Raw genomic sequence first — 19,439 nt, forward strand, 5'->3', positions numbered from 1 at the left:
TGAAGCTAAAATGAAAATTGAAAAACGCAAAGCCAAAGTTGTGATGGTTGTGCGAGTTGGTGGTGTTGTTTTCTTAGGTTGGATTGTATTAATGATCCAATTTCTTACAAATTTAGGATAGTATGTTAGTGTTTTATTTTAGATAGTTATGGTGTATGAAATTCTGATATGTAGAAAGCAAGTTGAATGAAAAGATTATATTGTCATTTTATTATAACTAAATGTGTTTGTCCATCAATGTTGCCTTTTATATTTGTAACTAGCAATTAAGAAATTTTGCTTGAATATTTACTTAAGCAGTTGAATCCTAATAAAGAGATATAATATAGATAAAGGAATGCTTGATTAATCTAATTGTTAATGTCAATACAATTCAAAAAGGAAGTAAAATTTGCTAACGATGTCAATACTAACTGTTGACTTAAATAAAACAAGTTATTAAAGTAAATAGGCACTCAAAAATTAGACTTAAACCCTAAGTGAATTATGACTTCCATATTGGTTTAGGTACATTAAGTTGTGTGGAAGAGCTAGTTTGGTTAGAATTTCCTCTTGATTGTGGGGCACTTGATGCTTGTATGGTAGTATTTTGAAATCCCTGACATTTTTCCTGTTTTGCATTGCAACTTGTGCTTCTTGTTGTAGTTGTCTGCTGATCACAACATTTTTGTCTTTCCATTTGAGTCTTGGTGGCTTGAAACCTAAATCAATAGGCTATGAAGCATCCTTCAAATTTGATGGAGGTACAATGACTCTACTGCTGCTTTGGTCATGCTGAGATTGTAAAATTCAACAAATTATTATAAGAGAAAAATATTAAACTAAAAGCCAATATAGTGTTGAATAAGGCAATTACATTGTAGACTGTGCAACTAGTTTCTTCATTAATGTAACACTCCAGGCCATTCAATCTTTATCTTTTTTGGTTAGGGTTATGTTGAACTTTTGTTATTTTCTCTTCCAACACCACCTATTGCAGAACCCCTACCTCTGCCTCTATTGTTTACATTTGTCTTCACATGAGCAGCCTGTTATCTTAATATAATAAAAAGTCATTTTCAATTTGTAAGAAAACAAACAGATCTAAGAGATATCAGTATAAATTAGAAACATACCTGATACCTTGATGCACTAGGCACTCCTAGTGTTAGGTTTAAAGTTTGATTGAACACCACTAGTATCACCCTATTCCAAGTAATTAATAGAAGCATGAATGAGGTGAGAGTGTAAATTGTAACAGTTATACCAATTGTGTGTCACTAATCCAACCTGAGATGCAACATTCCATGATGGAAACATTCCTTTTTCTCACACCATCAACACAATTAGGCATAACAACACTTGCCTAATTACACATTCAATCAATATCAAGTAGATATAATGTTAAGAAAAAACAATGAGACTGTCAGAAATATTACCTGACTAGTTGATGCAGCTTTATTAATCTCTCAATTCTGCCTCGAAACTTCTAATTTCTCCCTCAATTCTGCCTCGAAACTACTACAAGCACATTCTTAAAATTTCTTCCTCCTCTCTCTCCCTCTCTAATTTTTAGCCCAATTACTACAAATATATCGAGCATACATTTTGTACTCAGCATTAGGTAACACATCACATATGGCAGGTATCAATTCCTAAAACAAGAGAAATTTAAACATAAAATCAAACAAACAATTAAGAATTTAATAAACTATAATCTGTCACAATATATATATTAAGGTGATATAATATTACCTTTTGCATGTTTGTCATCATACTTAAACCTTTTCCATTATGCAAGTCAAGGTCGTCTTTCAAAGTTTTCAAAAATTGCATCCAACTAATGTCGGTCTCCAACTCAACAACAGACCAAGCTATAGGAAACATTTGGCCATTCCCATCCTTTGACACAACCACAAGAAATTGGCCCTTGCAGGCACCTCTAAAGAAACATTCATCTAATCCAATCATCTTTCTACAACCCTCTCTCCACTCTTCCTTACATGAATTTAAACAAACATAAACATTTATCAGACACTTCAATTCCATATTTCTTTTCTTTGTCAACTTTTACAAAATAAGTACTGCCATGATTTGATCTATTTATCTCATCTACATAGTCATGCAGCCTTGCAAAATCTTGTACATGATCACCCATACTTTATTGTAGCACATTTCTTTTTGCCCTTCTACAAGTAGTAACTCCAACATACGTCTTCAATTCTCTCTTGCACAAATCTTGTAACTCCCATACTTTTATTGATGGTTGTAATATAGTCCTATTCTTAAAGAATTTGGCTATAAAATTTGAGTTACATAGTGCATTCTTGTTAAACCTGTGACACTTATGCATTGGTTTATATTTCTTCATAATAAAGTTTGCATTGTTTTCTTCATAATTAGCAAATACCATGGACAGCCACTATTCTTGCACTTTACCCTCACTCTGCTAGCTTTATTTGTCCTAAGTTTCAATTGGACACCTTCGTGTATTGCATACTTGGCCACAACATCCCTAAACTGTGAGGCATTCTCAAAAATTATACCAACCTCCCATATTGAATACTGGTATTTATGATCATAATAAACCTTCTTACTTTCTCTTCTAGTAGGTACATCTACACCATCCTCATATTTTTCAATATCATTTTTATTACTGCATTGGTCATCACTTCCATAATATTTTTCATCACCAGCAAATACACCTTTATACTTGTTACCTTTGCTATGATCTTCATATCCCTCATTATGTCCTACTTTCCCTAATGGAGCCTCTATTGATCCATCTCTTGCCTCTCTCATTCTTTTTATCCTTAGAAAGTCCCTAGCAGCCTCTTTTACAGATATTAACTCCTAATTAATATAACCGACATCATTATTATCCTCATCACTCTCTATCAATTCTTCACTTTTAGACTTACTAGCACTATCCTCTTCACTGTCACCCTCACCTTCGCCCTCGCTAATTCTCTCACTCTCACCTTCACTCTATAATATACTGTTGGTTGCTTTAGATCTAGGATTTTTATCAACTTTGCTACAAGATGCCCTAGCATGTGTATTTATATTCTCTTTCTCCTTTTCAACTGAAATCCTAGCACTGCTCTCAATATTATTACTAAATATATTCTCACCTACTGTTGGATTAACGTCCACATTATGAACAATAATTATTTCTTCAGCTTGATCTATCACATATGAAATATATATGTCCACATTTTTATTATCTGCCAACCCTTGTGTCCATTTTGAAATAATCTCATCACTATCTCAAGGTAATAAAATATTACTACTTTCAGCTTTATAAAATATCCTAAATCTCTTGTATACCCAAGAAACTCAAACAAAGACAACTTCTCAAGATCCACATCAGGTGTAAATTCCACATTCGTTTCACCATCATACTATGGTTGTGGTCCTTCCACCATAGCCCCACCAAAGTGCCACCTCAAGTTGATTGACATGTCCATTTTCTAAGCCATTGATAAATTAATATCATTAATATAAAAAAAAAAAAGTAGAATTCAAAGAATAAAAGTTACTGACAATGCTTGTTTTTTTCTCCAATTATAGAATCTTCTTATTAGGTATAACCAATCTCACTCAACTCTATACAACTTTAGTTAGTTAATAACAACCCTAATTTAAGTAAAAAATAACAATAATAACATTGTAATAGCATCAACCAACATATTTTCACCAAAAAAAACTAATTTCACCAAATAAAGCTTTCAACCAAACAAAACCCGTACCTTTCTTATACTTTTGCTTCTTCAAGTTTTTGTCAATAAACTATCTGCAAATTGGCTTTGAATGCTAAGCTTTCTTCCCTACATAGAAAGCGATAAAGCTTTCGTGCTTTTGTCTAATTGGATGATGAAGCTTTCGTCGATAAAGATAATGAAGCTTTTGTTGATCTCAGCTTTATTTGACAAACGAAATTAGAAATTACAAAATAAATTGGAGATTTTTGAGCTTAAGAAACTCATGCCCGTTATTCATTAATGCGGTAGTTGAGATGAGAGAGAACAAGCTGAGATATATGTCTATGTGTTTGACATTTCAGCCTGCCTTTAGCTCACGTGTCGATTTAATTAAATGAGTCATCGTGCGTGCTAAACATGTAAACTGGACGGTGTTTATATGTTATGCAATTCATGATTTTAGGAGGCCAATAGGTCAAAGATAAAATCGAGGGGACTATCTGACTATTTTAGCAAAAAAACAAGGGACTAAATATGTACTAGGCTTAATTTTGAAAATTGAAGAAAAATGACAAAAAAATTATTAACAACATGGTCTAATATAAAAAAAAAAAAATTATATACTACATCAAATTCCAAGTGGTAAGGATAATTGTTTTTCACAATAACCATTCCACAAATTAAGAAAAAAAAACATATGTACTTAAAAAAAAAAAAAAAAATGTATAAGTTTTGTAAAAACTAATTAAATCTATTTCTGAGAATCGAGAGAAACTACTGCATACAAGTTCTGTTGTATTTAATTAATTATTATTATTATTTTTCAGAAATTTTAAAAAATTAAAGAAAATGGCATTTTAGGACAAAAACTATTGGTGTTTTTAAAATGAAATTTAAAAATAAAAAAGGGGCAAAGGAACAGCTGATGAGACCTCGAAGGGCTGGATTATACCCTTATGTGGAGGAAAAAGGCACCCCCGTTTCTTTTGCCTTTTCTAAATTCTATCCCACACAAAACTAAATAAATAAATAAAACAGAAAAGTAAAAAAATAAAAGACAAATAGAAAAACCAACGGTTTCACGTCACTCAATGCTGAAAAGCCAAAAGCTCATTTGTCTCCACCCTACTCAACGCGTTTTCATTTTTGGCTTTTCTGCCATGTACATGAAACACCAACTCTCCCAATTTCTATATTTTTATTTTCAGACAACCTGGGAACTGTAATCCATATAAAGGGTCACTTATATATGGTAAATCGACAAAAACGAAAAGATCAGGATAAAGAATTTAAATAATTTTATCTAAATTTAATATATATATATATATATATATATATATATATATATATATATTTTTTTTTTTTTAATTTTCCAATTTTAAATAGCATTAGTAAAAAAATATCTAAATATTAAAAAAATAAACTTAAATAGGATTATTATTATCGAAAACTCAAAATTAAAATGCATAAATTACTGTTTGAAAAACTTAGCTAAGAATTACAAGGTCCAAGAAGGGCAAATTAATTTTTTATAATTATAGATTATTATTAATTATTTATTTAAATTAGGATAATTAAGAGTTATTAGAAAATAACTCTTAGAAGTTTTATATTTAGAGGAGAACTCTGCAAAGTGAATCTCTCTAAGTATTAGAAACTGATATACAATTGAGATATACAGTATGCATCTGTCCATTATTCTCTCTCTCCAATCTTCTACGGTTCATTTATTTTCAACACTTTAATTTTAGTTTTTATTGTTCTTCTAAGATGTAAAGAGTTTTTAAAAAGTGAAGAGTGATGATCAATAATTTTCATACCTTGAAGGATTCTAGATTTAGGAAGAATCTTTATTTTCTATTTTGTTTAATTACAATAATTATTAGATTAAATATTTTAGACTAATTTTCTTAAGTGTTTAATTTAGCCTTTTTATTTATGCAAGAACTTCGTTATATTTTTATTCAATGAGTTATTTTTTTCTTCATATCTTTATTAGTTTCAGTTATTGTTCTTAGTTGACTATCATATCAAATTAAAAATAGTAACAGTTATAAAAACCTTTAGGTTAAATATATTATAAATATCATCTTTACTTCAATCTACGATAGTATAACAAACTTTAGTTGCATCATTAACTTGAATAATTAAATAAAATGAACATCACCATCTCATTCATTAGATTAGGTTTAAGGTAAAATAATGGGATTATGATATAATTAGCTAGGCTAAATATTGTATTTATCATATAGTTTCATTAACTATATCATTTGCATATTTACTTTATAGTTTATTTTATTTCTTTTATGAATATTTTTTTCTTAAATTACTGCTTTAGAGTGGTTAGATTTATTTTTGGTGTTTTTATATGATAGTAAGTCTTTACGATAGTAATTCTATAGTTTTTTAAGAGATTGACCTCGATGTGAACTTACTCTTACTACAAGAATAGTTTGTGCACTTGCGAGTACAAACTTATAAACATTATTAATCAATAAATATTAATTTTATTCTAATTCTATGTAATTAATTTAATTTTTTTATTTTTAATAAAATTATTTAGTGATTAATCTAATTCAATTTTAAATCTTTTAAAATTTTATATAAAAATATTATAATACAATATATGATTTAATATTCTTATACGATTATAAATGTATATGATGGAGTTTAAAAAATTTAAAATAATTTTTTATAAAAATTGAAGATAAAAAATAGAAAAAAAGAAATGATGCTTTCAATTTTATTTTATTGATATTTTATAATACTTCATTCATAAAATAATTTAATATTTAATATTTTTATTAACATTTTGCTTCTTTTTATCATGAAAATTTATATTTCATCATTACTTATGTAATTCCTACTATTTCTTTTTGAAAAATAAAGATTCTATTTTTATTTTTAATTATAATAATATTACAATTAAAACTATTATATTATAAAATTAAGAATGAAAAAATTATGAAAACTAAAATATCAAATTTTTTATATTTATTTTTCTAACATGAAGAATTTAGTTAAATATTTTTACTTAATACTAATTTATTAAATATTTTTATCATAATTTTATAATAAATATTTATGCATTTAACACATATGATAAATAATAATAATAATAATAATAATAATACAAAAGAGTAAACGCAAAAGAAATTAAGTAATAACTAGTTTTGGTAAAAATAAAAAGATGAGCTATCATATCATACATATTCAGCATATTGATGTGAAACTTGAATTAATAATAATAGTAATAATTTCCTTTTGGTATTAAACTAATTTATAATTCAAAATGTGAAATCAAAATTGGAACTTTAAGACTTTATAGAAAAGAAAAATTAGAGAGGGGCCAGTCATAAGCAAGTCCAAGTCAAGAGCAGCCGCGGCCACATCAATTATATTGGAGTAAGACTAGAATTGTACCATAATTAATACAATTAAATTATTATTTTAATCAATAAATTAATAGATTAATTTTATAATTAATCATGTACTATCTTTATATTTGTTGCTATTAGACGTATAGTTATATATATTAGTATTACTATTGCTAGTGATATACATTATATATATAAATTATTATTGTTATTATTATAAAAATTTTAATAAAAACTAAAAATTAGTATTTAATATAATATATATTAAATATATTTAATTATTTTATAAATATTTTTCTTTATCCTATATTAAAAATACATATATTATTATATAAATTATAAATCTAGTGACACTTTCAATAAATTTATACACAAATTATTATTTGCTCCTGATTTAATAACTCGTTATTAATAGTAAGTTTTATATGTTTATTATATTCAATTATACTTTTTAATTAAAATTATTATTTATTAAAAATAATTTATTTTAATTGATAATTATTTTATAAAATAATTTAATTATATTTTTAGTAATTATTTAATAGAAATTTAAAATAAAATTTCATGTTAATAAGAAAAAATATGAAAAGGTTCAATTTTTAGATTTATTCACTTTTTATTTTATAATATAACACTTTTAAAATACTATTATTATAATTAAATAAAGAGTTTACTTTTCAAAAATATTATAAAAATATAAGAATGTATGAATTTTAAATTTTAAATTTTCATAATAGAAAAGAATGAAATATTAACAAAAAAAAACTCCATTTGGAAAATAAGTCTATGAATGAATAATAATAATAATAATAATAATAATAATAATAATAATAATAATAATAATAATAATAATAATAATAAGTACATTATTAACATATCATTGAAACATATTAAAGTAACATACTTTTTTCTGACTTCTTGTTTTAATATTTGTGAAAATTTATACTACATTATTAAACTGTATGTTAAATATATATATATATATATATAGTGATTTAGTAATTCATTAAGCTTTTATAGAATTAGAAATATATATAGAATTTTAATAAGATTAGAGTAGAATTATATTAATCATTAATTAATTCTATTTAGATTAGAAAATTAAATTAATTACATATAAAATTAAAATAAAATAAATAATTATTGATTAATTCTAATTGCATTTTAGTCAGTTCAAAAATTTATCTATTCGTACTTTTATTTATATATATATAGCTAATTTTAGTATATGGTCGATCCATTTATTTATATACGTTTCATTAATATAATATCACGCTAATCGCATATAAAATATTTTTATTTTTATTTTTATTATAATCAATTAAATTGTAACTATATTTTAGATAATAACAAAAAATACTATATTATCAATTATATATTTTTAATTACTAAATATATATAATTTATTATTAATTAAATTTTATAAATATAAACTCTTAACTAAAATAATATTTTTAAATTTTAATTTTAAAATTATATATAATTAAAAAATAGCACCCCATAGCTAGAAAATGATAACGAGTAGGATATTTGTTCGTTTAAGAATTCTCGAATTCGAATTTGATTAAAATACATATACCGAACTCGTCCCAAATTTGTATAAAAAATTACATTTATTATCCAAATCTGTTGTAAATCCGAATGGGATTATACACATACTAGTCGAACCTGATAAAATTTATTTAATATATTTAAATAAATTTCATAAATATTTAAATTGATAATGGATATCCTAACCGTTAAATACTTGCCATATAAATGTTTGGTATTTAAATGGATAATTGTTTATCAAACTTATTTACAATAATTAAATTCTAAAATATTATTAATAAAAATTAATAAAAATTAAAATATAAAAGATAAACCAAATCAAATCTAAATATTCAGTATATTAGTATAAGTCAATCATAAAATTATAAAATTTAATTTTTTTAAAATATTATAAGATATTAGAAATATATATATATATATATATATCGCGTGAGTTTATGTGTGTATCTTTGTGTCTCTAAAGTTTAAATCCCTTGAAGGACAAAGTGAAAATAAAGTACTTTATATTTGTATCTATTTATGTAATCGGACAAATAGCAAGATATTAAGAGTTCGAACTCAAACCGAATATGAAATAAATTTTTAAATTTAAATCTAAATTCTCGAGTATCTAAAAATATTTACCAACCATTATATATGAGTGGGTGATTAATTTTTTTAAAGAAAAAGTATAAAAATTGACTTTGTGATTTAACATTTTAATATAAGAGGTCTTATGAATTTTCTAGTTTTATTAGATCATCTAAAACTCATTTAAAATTAAAAAAATTGATTTATGAGATTATTTTCTTTTTCTTTAATTTTTTTTTAAAATTTTATAAAAATTGACATATGATTAGACTCGATAAAAAAATAAATTGGTAAAAAATAAAATGATAATAGAAACAACCGATTAATATTAAATAAATAAATTATAACTATTTAATTAAAAATATCAATAAATTTAAATTAAATTATTAATATTTTAATTATAATAATAATGCTATAATATCAACAAAAAACAGAATTTCTTGTGTTAAAAAATATAAACTTTTTCTTTTGTTAAATAATAATATAAGTAGGCAGTAGTACAAAATACTCATGGATAAAGACGGAGGGAGAAGGTGCTTTGCTTGGCTTATAAGTGATGTCCACGTCGGATATGACGTGTGACAGCGTCAAAAGTAGGGCCTACAACCCTATCACATCCAACTAAAGGGTCCCACAGCATGGACGAACCAAAACGGATCCTTTGGCTTACATCTCACGCAACTTTAACCCAAAGCCTTTTTCTGTCATTTCGCTTTCATAACTCTACGGCGGTTTTGACTTTAAAAACCATTAACCAGAGTTATGTTCTTCACCCAAAGATTGTGGCGAGGGTTAAAATTGGAATGGGCTTTTTTCGTTCTCACTCACGCTTCTCTAATCCAATTTATAAAAGAAAAGTTGCCACTTATTTTGAAAAGTAAACGAGTGAATTCCTTTTTTTAAAGTTAAACCGCTAATACCATTTAAATTATTAATATTATACGATCTGATTTTAAGATTAACATAATATCAAATATAAAATTAATCATAAGATTTTAAATTAATGTATATTATTAATTAATAGAAAATATTATTAATAATGAGTCAAGAAAGAGATCATAATTCAGTTTTTTCCAAGGAAGGAAAGAATATTTTTGTTTTGAAATGGAGGGAGTATGCAATCCCAACTAGAGCAACGGTCACTAAAGGCAAATCGCATAGATTTCTGTGACGACGCCAAATTGTCCCTTCACGAAATTTAAGAATCCAATTGAATTTGTATTGGGAAATGCTGAGATCGTGGCGCCGCAATTGACGATACCTTGTGTCCGCTTGCAATTTTGTCGTCAGTGGTCACATGATTACGCACTCCAAACCAAACCCTATGGTTACAATTTATAACTAATCATGGTTAACCGTCTCTTTCTCTACTTATTTGTTTATTTAGGAGTCATTTAGTAGAAAAAGTATCACTTTCTCAAAAATAGAATTTTTTTGTTTTATTTGAATTGAATGATTAAATAAATTTCAGAGATAATTCAACTTGTGTGTTGTATATAGCACGTAATTTACTTAGATAAAAGTTAAATTATATATTAATTTTTTTATTTTTTATTTAATTATTTTTTTTAAAAATTAATTTCTTAAATAATAGACTATCTTATTTATTTATTTTAACAACTAAAATTGAAAAGGAGCAGACTATATACTTATTTATCCATTTTATTAACTCAATTATTTTTCAATTTTAGTAAAATTAGTAGATTGGATTCGATATGAAAATTCATTTTTATCTAAAAATTTAATTTGCAAAACTCAAATTTTAATGAAATATTAAAAACCACCTAAATCATATACTCACCTCATTTTTCTTGTTTAATCTATAATTAATAAATCAATCTTACTGATGCAGATTTTGTAATTATTACTTTAAATTAATAATTTGGTGACTCCTAGGATTTGATTATAGTGTGCTTGCTTGATTGGATAAGAATGATGCTTTTAACTTTTTATCAACCTTTTGTGGTGCTGAGGATAATCAGGGTTTTTAGTAATAGTTATGCTTTTGTCTTCATGTTTTCTTTATATTTATAATAATAATTAAATTTCTTTTATGAAGATAAGAAAGATTAAATTAAATTATCTCATAAAAATAAGATGAACTACTTTATTTTCTTGATAGGAATAATTTGATTGATTACATACAAGTAGAGAGACTTGTGTTTTATTTATACAGAATTAAATTATAAAATATTTATTTAACTAACACTTAAAATAGTTAATTCAAATTGTGATAGTGTTTGCTGATAAGTAATTAATTTCTTATAATATTGATTTTTTTTTAATTATTAGTGACAATTTTTTAAACAATATTAGTAACTAATACCATTGTCTGTATCTTCATGTTCTTGTCATCATTTGAAACCCAAAATGAAAAGGAACCTATAATTTCCTTTTCTATCCCCAAAAAGGATTATTTTTCTTCTAATTAATTGAATGGTGTATATTCAAAACTTTCCATCACATTCAAATCAGCTCAATTTCCTATTTTTCCCTATATATTAAAAGTAACATAAATTATTATTACTACTGGCTAAATGATAATTTAATTAATATTGTATTCAACAGAGATAAATTTTGATAAAATCTTATAAATTTTATTTATAAATTTAAAGTTTATATCTCTAGCTGAAATCAAAATTTACTTAAAATTTTATGTAATTAAATTTATAAAATTAGTATTAATTAAATTAAATTTTAATAAAATATATAAGTTTTTTAATAATTTCATAATAGTAAGTTGATATATTGTATAACTGAAAATAATTCCCAAATTTTTAGTAGTTTATTTTATTCTCTCATATATATTTTGAAAGATTTTTCAATATAATGTTTATTACATTTGAAATGAATTTTCATAATTATTATTTAACACATAAAAATATTGAAGTTTATTTATATTCCAAATCTCAAATAAAATAAATTTTGGAATGTACTTCAGTAAATTAACTTTATTTAAAATTATTTATAAATAAAATAAATCTTTAAATATATTTCAACTGAACAAAACCAGTTTTTGAAAACTACTAAACAAAACCTAAATTATGTTTGAAATTATTACCGGTCTGCCAATTTTATCAGTACAAAAGAACTGCAAAACAGCCATTACCCACTACAATAGCTGACGTGGCAGAACTGGATCGTGCCGCAACAGTAATAAGGACCAAAAATCGCATTAAATTCCAGAACTGATTACTCTTTATCGTAGTCAACTGATTCATGAGCAAATCCAAAACGAACACGTGCCCACCCACCGCTGTTGCCGGTAACCAAATGCAGCGGGTACATACGTGTCAAATACCTATTGGATAACCTGCATCTAATAAACGCATCTTTGAAATTGACGAAAACAAATAAAAAAACACGGTAAATGTAGTTAAGCCAAAGGCATAACCTTTGGTGGGTTGTTATATAAGAAGAGAATGCAGAGAGTGTAAGCACAAAACAAAGTGAGGCCACACAAGAACAAGAGTGATCGAGAGAAACCCACAAAAATTTTTCTTTTTCATTGTGTTCTAGCAAAGATTTCTTCTTCTTCTTCTTATTCCTCTTTCCCTTTCTCAATTCCCCGCTTCTTTGAATCCCATTCTGTAAATCTTCTGTCTTTCAAGAAAATTTGATAAAGTTGAAATCTTTGTTCCTCAAAGCAGTGTGTAAATCTTTTGAAAGTCAGGTGGTTCAGAATAGAGATCCGGGTTTTTTTTTTTTGTTTTTAATTGTGTTATAAGTTTTTAATTTCATCAACTTGAAGAGGGTTTATTTTTAGTCCCTTCAAAGTTGATAATCTAATTTTGGTTTGTGCCAAAACAAAACTTCCTTTTTTTTTCTTTTTCTCAATCTGGGTTTTCTTTTGGTTTTTGTTTATAAAGAACTAGTATTATTGCCTGCTCTTGAATTTTGTTGAGTACAGGATTTCTAGGTATGGCAGCAGCTATAGATTTTTACAGTAGCAGTACAACACCATCAGTTTTCTCATTTATAGATCCAGGTAGAGAAGAATTATTGAAAGCACTTGAACCTTTTATGAAAAGTGCTTCTTCACCTACCTCTACTTCTTATAATTCTTCTTCTTCTTCAGTTTCTCATTCTACTTCCTCTGATTCTCTTTCTCCTTCACCATTTTATTTCCCTTCTTATCCTTCTTATGACTCTTCAATTCCAACCATGTATCCTGATTTCTGCTCTCCATTGAGTACCCATCTATTTTCTCAAGGGTTCTCTGGTTATAACCAATTGGGTTTTGAGCAAACAGGTTCAATAGGCCTTAACCACCTTACCCCATCTCAAATCCTCCAAATCCAAGCCCAAATCCACCTTCAACAACAACAACAAATAGCAAATCTTGCCACAAATTCGAACTTAATCCATAATGACAAAAAACTCAAGCACTTAGCTCCAAAGCCTGTTCCGATGAAACAATCTGCCTCTCCTCCAAAACCAACAAAACTATATAGAGGAGTAAGGCAGAGACATTGGGGCAAATGGGTAGCTGAGATTAGACTTCCTAAGAACAGAACAAGACTTTGGCTTGGCACTTTTGACACAGCTGAAGAAGCTGCTTTGGCTTATGACAAGGCAGCTTATAAGCTAAGAGGTGAATTTGCTAGGCTTAACTTTCCTCATCTTCGCCACCAAGGTGCTCATGTTTCTGGTGAATTTGGTGACTACAAACCTCTCCATTCCTCTGTTGATGCTAAGTTGCAAGCTATTTGTCAAAGCTTGGCTAACTCTCAGAAACAAGGGAAATCAGGAGAGTCTAGTTCAGTTGCTGATTCAAAAGCAAACACGTCAGCTTATTTGCAGGCAAAGAAGGAACAAGATTGTTCTATGAAAAGGGAAATTGAGGATTATAAGGTGGAGGCTATTCCCACAGGATCACCAGTAGCACCAGCTTCTTCTTCTGATGAATCATCTGCCGGTTCTTCTTCACCTCAGTCTGAAATCTCATTCTTGGATTTCTCTGACTCCTCTTCACAGTGGGACGAGTCTGAGAACTTCTGCTTGGAGAAGTACCCTTCAGTGGAGATTGACTGGGCATCTCTTTAAAGTTTCAATCATTATATAATCTTTTTTTTTTTCTTTTTCTTTTTTCTCTTTGGGTGTCTTTAGGTGGCTTCTGCAATGAAGTTTTTGGCATTTGCAGAGCTGCAATTAGGGGGGGTCAGCTGCAGTTCTAGTACTAGTTCTAGATTATCATGTATGAAAGTAGTTGGTCATATGTTGTATGTCAATATTGTAAGAGCTGATCTCTCTAATCTTGGTCTTGCTGGTACTTTTTTTCCTTGCTTGACCATGGGAGGGCTTCTTTGTAAGCTTTGTGTTTGTAATTTTAGGTCATTGTAATTAAGCATCATCTTTTGAATATATTAATGAAGTGCTTTTTAATATATACTGTGTTTTGACTGTAACATAAGGTGACCATCTTATGTTTGCTTAATTTTTCTACCAACTGGACTGAAACTGAATCAATATTATTTCTTTTAAGATGGATCATATATCTCTGATAGTATCTGGTTTAGGATTTGATATATGATTAGCACAGCTCATTTAACACTAAGCATAGAAATGGCTCAGCAAAGTGAAATAGGTAAAAGAAGATCAGTTGTACAAAAATTAGTTCCTGAAACTTGACCTTGAAGTAACTAGGTTGCAGCCTGCATATCCTCCCTAATCTGCATTTCTTTGCTCCTAAGTGGTTTTTATCTATAGTATATATATCAATATGAACGGTTGATGAACAACGGAATGATGGAGTATCTATCTTCTAATAAAACATGTTCTTTCTTGGATTAATTTGTAATGACCTAGTGTCTATCTTGCAATATATTTGAGAAGCATTTGGATCAATTTGTATTCTAGTTAACCATTTGCTTGAAAACAATCTTCATATAACATAATTTGTAAGAAACTGAAAATTGTTTTAAATAATTAAGATTTGAGACTGGCTGAAAGAGTAAGAAACCCTGAATAGTAGGTACTAAAGAATGATCAACTTTTGAAAATTGAGCCAATGCATCTTTTGTTTGCAACAAATTTATGCCTTAAATTCAGCAGCCTCTCTTGAACACATGGTCAAAATTTTGATTTTCAATAGATGGCTTTTAGAACTTCATGATACAATTTCACTTTATTCATTTGTTTATTTTATTTTGTGAAGATTGAGATTGTAAGAGACTTTCACAGGTTCAAATGCAAGAAAAAACAAAAAGTAATACCATTTACAATGTGACTAATTATTTAATTAATCGCCCAAAACGTTGCTTTGATTGAAATTTTGTGGGGTCACCTAATGCTTCCAATTTAAACTAAATTTCAAGGCACTGACCAATTAAACCAAATTATTGTTCTTAAATTGTGTTTCTTTTGGAATTTGCATGGCGTGTGAAGCTTATAGCAACTCAATAATTATTCCAAATACGTCTTTGGAGAGCAATTACTCACTATTGATCAAGCCAATCTCGAGCAATAAATTTGAGAGAAAAATTAAAATATTATAATAAAGTTTATTTTAGATAATTGGTAAGCTTAATCTGAACTTAAATTATTTATATGAATTATAAAATATATTTAAATAATTTTTTTAACTCGAGAATGACTAGTATATATTTCATTAGAATTCATAATCATAGTTGAGTATCTCGAACCATTGTTCTTTGAGCTTGAAAATTAGAACAAAAATTAGCCTTCGAGTCAAATAAAGCTCAAGCATTTAATTAAGTGAAATTTTAAGAATTTATTACAATTAATAAAAATATATTTTTTTTTAAAGAATCTCATTTTTTAACCTTTTTTTTGTAAGTTATATTCTGATTTTTTTAGTCATTTCTCAAATATTTTTTGATTATTTTCAGTTGCTTTTTAGTTGATTTAAGAGTTTTTTTAGTTATTTTCTATTTATTTTCTGTTGTCTTAAATCCAAAAACAATCAGAAAAAAAATAAAGATCAACTAAAATTGTAAATTAAATAAAATATTAAAAAAATTTATTTTTGATATTTTATCACAGTAAAAATAAAAATATAAAAAAATTATAAAATCAATAAAAAAAGTAAAAGTATAGATATTTATGATATTTCTCCATAATTATATCAACTGGACCTGTTCAATTGCATGCCTAAACTTTGCCAAGAAAAAGAAGGCCAATTAAGAAACATGCTGCCACAGTTTAGAGAGAGCTAATCAGCAATTATGAATTTTTCAAATTAGTCATCCAAATTGTCTATGAAAGTATGCAAAATGTCCTTTCAAATGTCAATTATATTATGGACCATAGCTCCAATAATTGCATTTTAATTCATTGACTTAGTAAAGAAGCACATGGAAATACATATATAATTTCCAATCTTCTCCTTTTTTTGGGTATAATTGCACATGAAGTTTTTGTCCTCTCCATTAGTGATACCCAAACTCATGTGCTGCCTGTTTTAGGTCCTGAAGATGAAAACCAATGGAGATGCTATCAGGCTCTGGAATCATCCATGTTCTTCTGTTTTTGAGATATTCACATGGGAAGGGTTCCACTTTGAGAACCTACAGGAATCGAATGATTCAAGAAAGATAAATGTTATTGGACCATCCAATAATTTTCTGCTTCCAGAAAACTCATTCTAATTAATATATATATATAAAGTTGAAATTTTTTATTTTTTTAATATTTTAATAAAATTAAAAATTCTATTAGTTGATAAATTTTTGAAAAATCAATTTCATTCTTTATTGAATAATTAATAATTTTATTACTTAATAAATAATCAAATTTTAAAATTATTTCTAATCAACTATTATTAAAGAGAATATTTTAAAAATATTAATTTAAAATATGTAAAAGATTTATTCTTTCATTTTCCGCTAAGGAGAAGGAAAAATGGAAAAGATTTATTGGAAGCATCTAGGAGCTCCCTTCACTGTGTAAATTTCCTTTGGGAAGGGTTGATTGACAGATGAGAAAGGCAAAACCATGGGTTGCAAGTGGGCACTTTTGTTCTTAGCACAGAAAAATAAAAATAAAAATACAAATGATATCATTATGTTATCACTTGGGGGTTTGAGATAAGGAATTTGGAGACCACCACCACTCCCAAGACAAACAAAAATAAAAATAAAAATAAAAGATCAACCAAAATATTCTTATTCTTTCTTGTAAAGCATGCCAAGACAAGTTCACACTGACCATAACAATTTGGGGAGACAATAGAATTTAGGAATCCCTACAAAAGCTTTCCATACTCCTTTCACCTTTCTTTTCTTTCAGGATCCTTAGATATTTGTTTTTAGCAATACTATCTCTTTCCTTTAACTTTGCCTTAAAATCTTGTCTGAATAGCATCCAATCAAAGACCAAAAGTGGTGTATATGTGAATGGAATTCAAATTATACATGCATCCTAAAGTTATTCAGATGATTCTCCATTAAAGGTGGATAAAGAAAGGCCATGACACCTCCAAGTTGCATGCCCTTGTTTCATGCTACAATTCTTTTTTCCTTTTTAATTAAACTACTTTACATGTTTTTTCATTTTAAATATTAAATACATTCTGTATTCTTTTCAAATTTAATACATAGTTTTTAATTTACATTAATTTTAATTTTTATCTCGACCAAAATTATCATCTAAATTCTAGTGATATTATTACAATCCCAACGATAATAAAAAAGAAAAAAATGCAAAGCCAATAATAGTCACTCACTAGAAATGACATAGTTTAAGTAAATAAACCTATGATCTAATGACAGATTTTTTTGTTGATATTTTACTCATTTTTATTAGGGTCCAATAGTAAATCTAACAAATCCAACCTCTTATCATCTTTTTAACTCTCTCTCTCTATTGTTGTTGTCAAAAGCATTTAAAATCTTATTATATTTGACAAATCACTTACTAAATAAAACAATTAAAAAAGAAAAATGGAATACAGAGAACTATCTAATTAAAATATAAGAAGTAGGGCACATGCACATGCAAGTTAAGAATCTAGCTCATATGTAATCAAGCTTAACCTGCCTCTCAGGCAGCTGGTGGCATGCTTGTACAAAGAGAATCATGCCTTTAATTGATTGAGTTGCAGAAAAATGACAATCAAATCAAACATGCAACTAAAAGGGAAAGGCAATAAGGAAAAGAAAGGCATAGCGTGTGGAAAAAGTGGTAATATGAGTGTGTATTATTAGGTTTTGCCTGTAAATGAAATGCCAAAAGTTTATGGGTTACATGTGACACGGAATTGCCATGGAAATTTCAGGGGTTATAGTCCAACTGCCTCTTTGTCTTCAACCGCGTCAGTAGTTAGATGTAGGAAATTGTATCAAAGTAATTATTTATTGTATGCTTAGTGATTGAAAATTGAAATTATGGATATTAGATTTCATATTATTCTTGACATAAAATTCCATTACTTGAAAACCTTTAAACAAGAGATTATAATTTTGTTTGGGAAGAGGCAATCACGGAAAGAGAAAAGCCTCAAACAATGGCACAAACATTGATTTATATTTCAGCACCCAAAAATCATATTTTAGAATTATTGAAGTTCCTGAAAAAAGACTTATACAGAAGAAACCCAAGATGATGCATCCTCTTGACCACCGCACTAATTAGTCTTGCTAAATTTAGACCGCCATGAAAGTTTTCTTCTACATACAAGGGCACGTAAGTGACAAAAATAATTCCATATCATTAACTCCACAGAAAGGTCAATAAAAAGAGAGGAAAATAATCCTAAGGAATAGAGGCCTAAAATTAAAAGAAAAAATTTAAGGAAAAAAAGAGGATATAAGAGGTTGAGAGAACATTTTTATCGAAGAGATAAAGACGGATGATCAATAAAATAGACAAAAAAAGCAAGATATTAGAGTTTTCACGATAATTCTAATTTGAATTTTAAATCTTGAGATGAGATGCTTAAAATATATTTTTAAGTCTTTAAATTTTTTAATTTTATTTCAGTAAATTTTTTATTAAATTCTTCTATTTTTATTTTTTTTATTAAGAACCTAATAATTTTTAATAAAATAAAAATATAAAAACTCAATAGAATAAATAAAACTACTATGAAATATGTATAAAATTTATTTTAATAAAATTAAAATAATAATTAAAAATTTAATATAAATAAAAAATTAAGCGCTATGAATAATAAATTTTCGCTAAGACGAACCTTCATAGTTGGTTTCGAGGGAGGAGTGCATAAAGTGACATAAATCTTAGTTACCGGATGGAAAACGAGGTTGGCATCATTGGCCATATAACTCTGGATCACAAT

The 19,439-nt window shown here is 27.0% G+C and overlaps 1 protein-coding gene and 1 long non-coding RNA gene across 3 annotated transcripts; one reads left to right on the forward strand and one right to left on the reverse strand.

Annotated features, from left to right (window-relative positions):
• Window positions 1-332: 332 nt before the first annotated feature.
• LOC125370683 lies at window positions 333-4,863 on the reverse strand. 2 transcript variants are annotated; one of them, XR_007216728.1, is made up of 5 exons: window positions 3,732-4,863; window positions 1,419-1,634; window positions 1,116-1,185; window positions 857-1,035; window positions 333-774 (listed from the first exon to the last, which is right to left on the reverse strand). It is a non-coding gene; the product is annotated as an uncharacterized LOC125370683 (long non-coding RNA). The 2 variants fall into 2 exon arrangements; XR_007216729.1 differs by lacking the exon at window positions 3,732-4,863 and adding an exon at window positions 1,735-3,709.
• Window positions 4,864-12,602: 7,739 nt separating this feature from the next.
• On the forward strand, window positions 12,603-14,568 carry LOC8261646 (ethylene-responsive transcription factor RAP2-4). Its single transcript, XM_002533100.4, has one exon. It carries the CDS (start codon window positions 13,103-13,105, stop codon window positions 14,225-14,227), a length of 1,125 nt encoding a protein of 374 aa, XP_002533146.1. The 5' UTR covers window positions 12,603-13,102; the 3' UTR covers window positions 14,228-14,568.
• The last annotated feature ends 4,871 nt before the right edge of the window (window positions 14,569-19,439 follow it).

Source organism: Ricinus communis, chromosome 7 (genome assembly GCF_019578655.1).
Source record: "Ricinus communis isolate WT05 ecotype wild-type chromosome 7, ASM1957865v1, whole genome shotgun sequence".
NCBI classification, from domain to species: Eukaryota; Viridiplantae; Streptophyta; class Magnoliopsida; order Malpighiales; family Euphorbiaceae; genus Ricinus; species Ricinus communis.

Coding starts and splice junctions, on each gene's coding strand:
- LOC8261646 (XM_002533100.4), top strand. CDS start 13,103: ATGGCAGCAGCTATAGATTTTTACAGTAGCAGTACAACACCATCAGTT.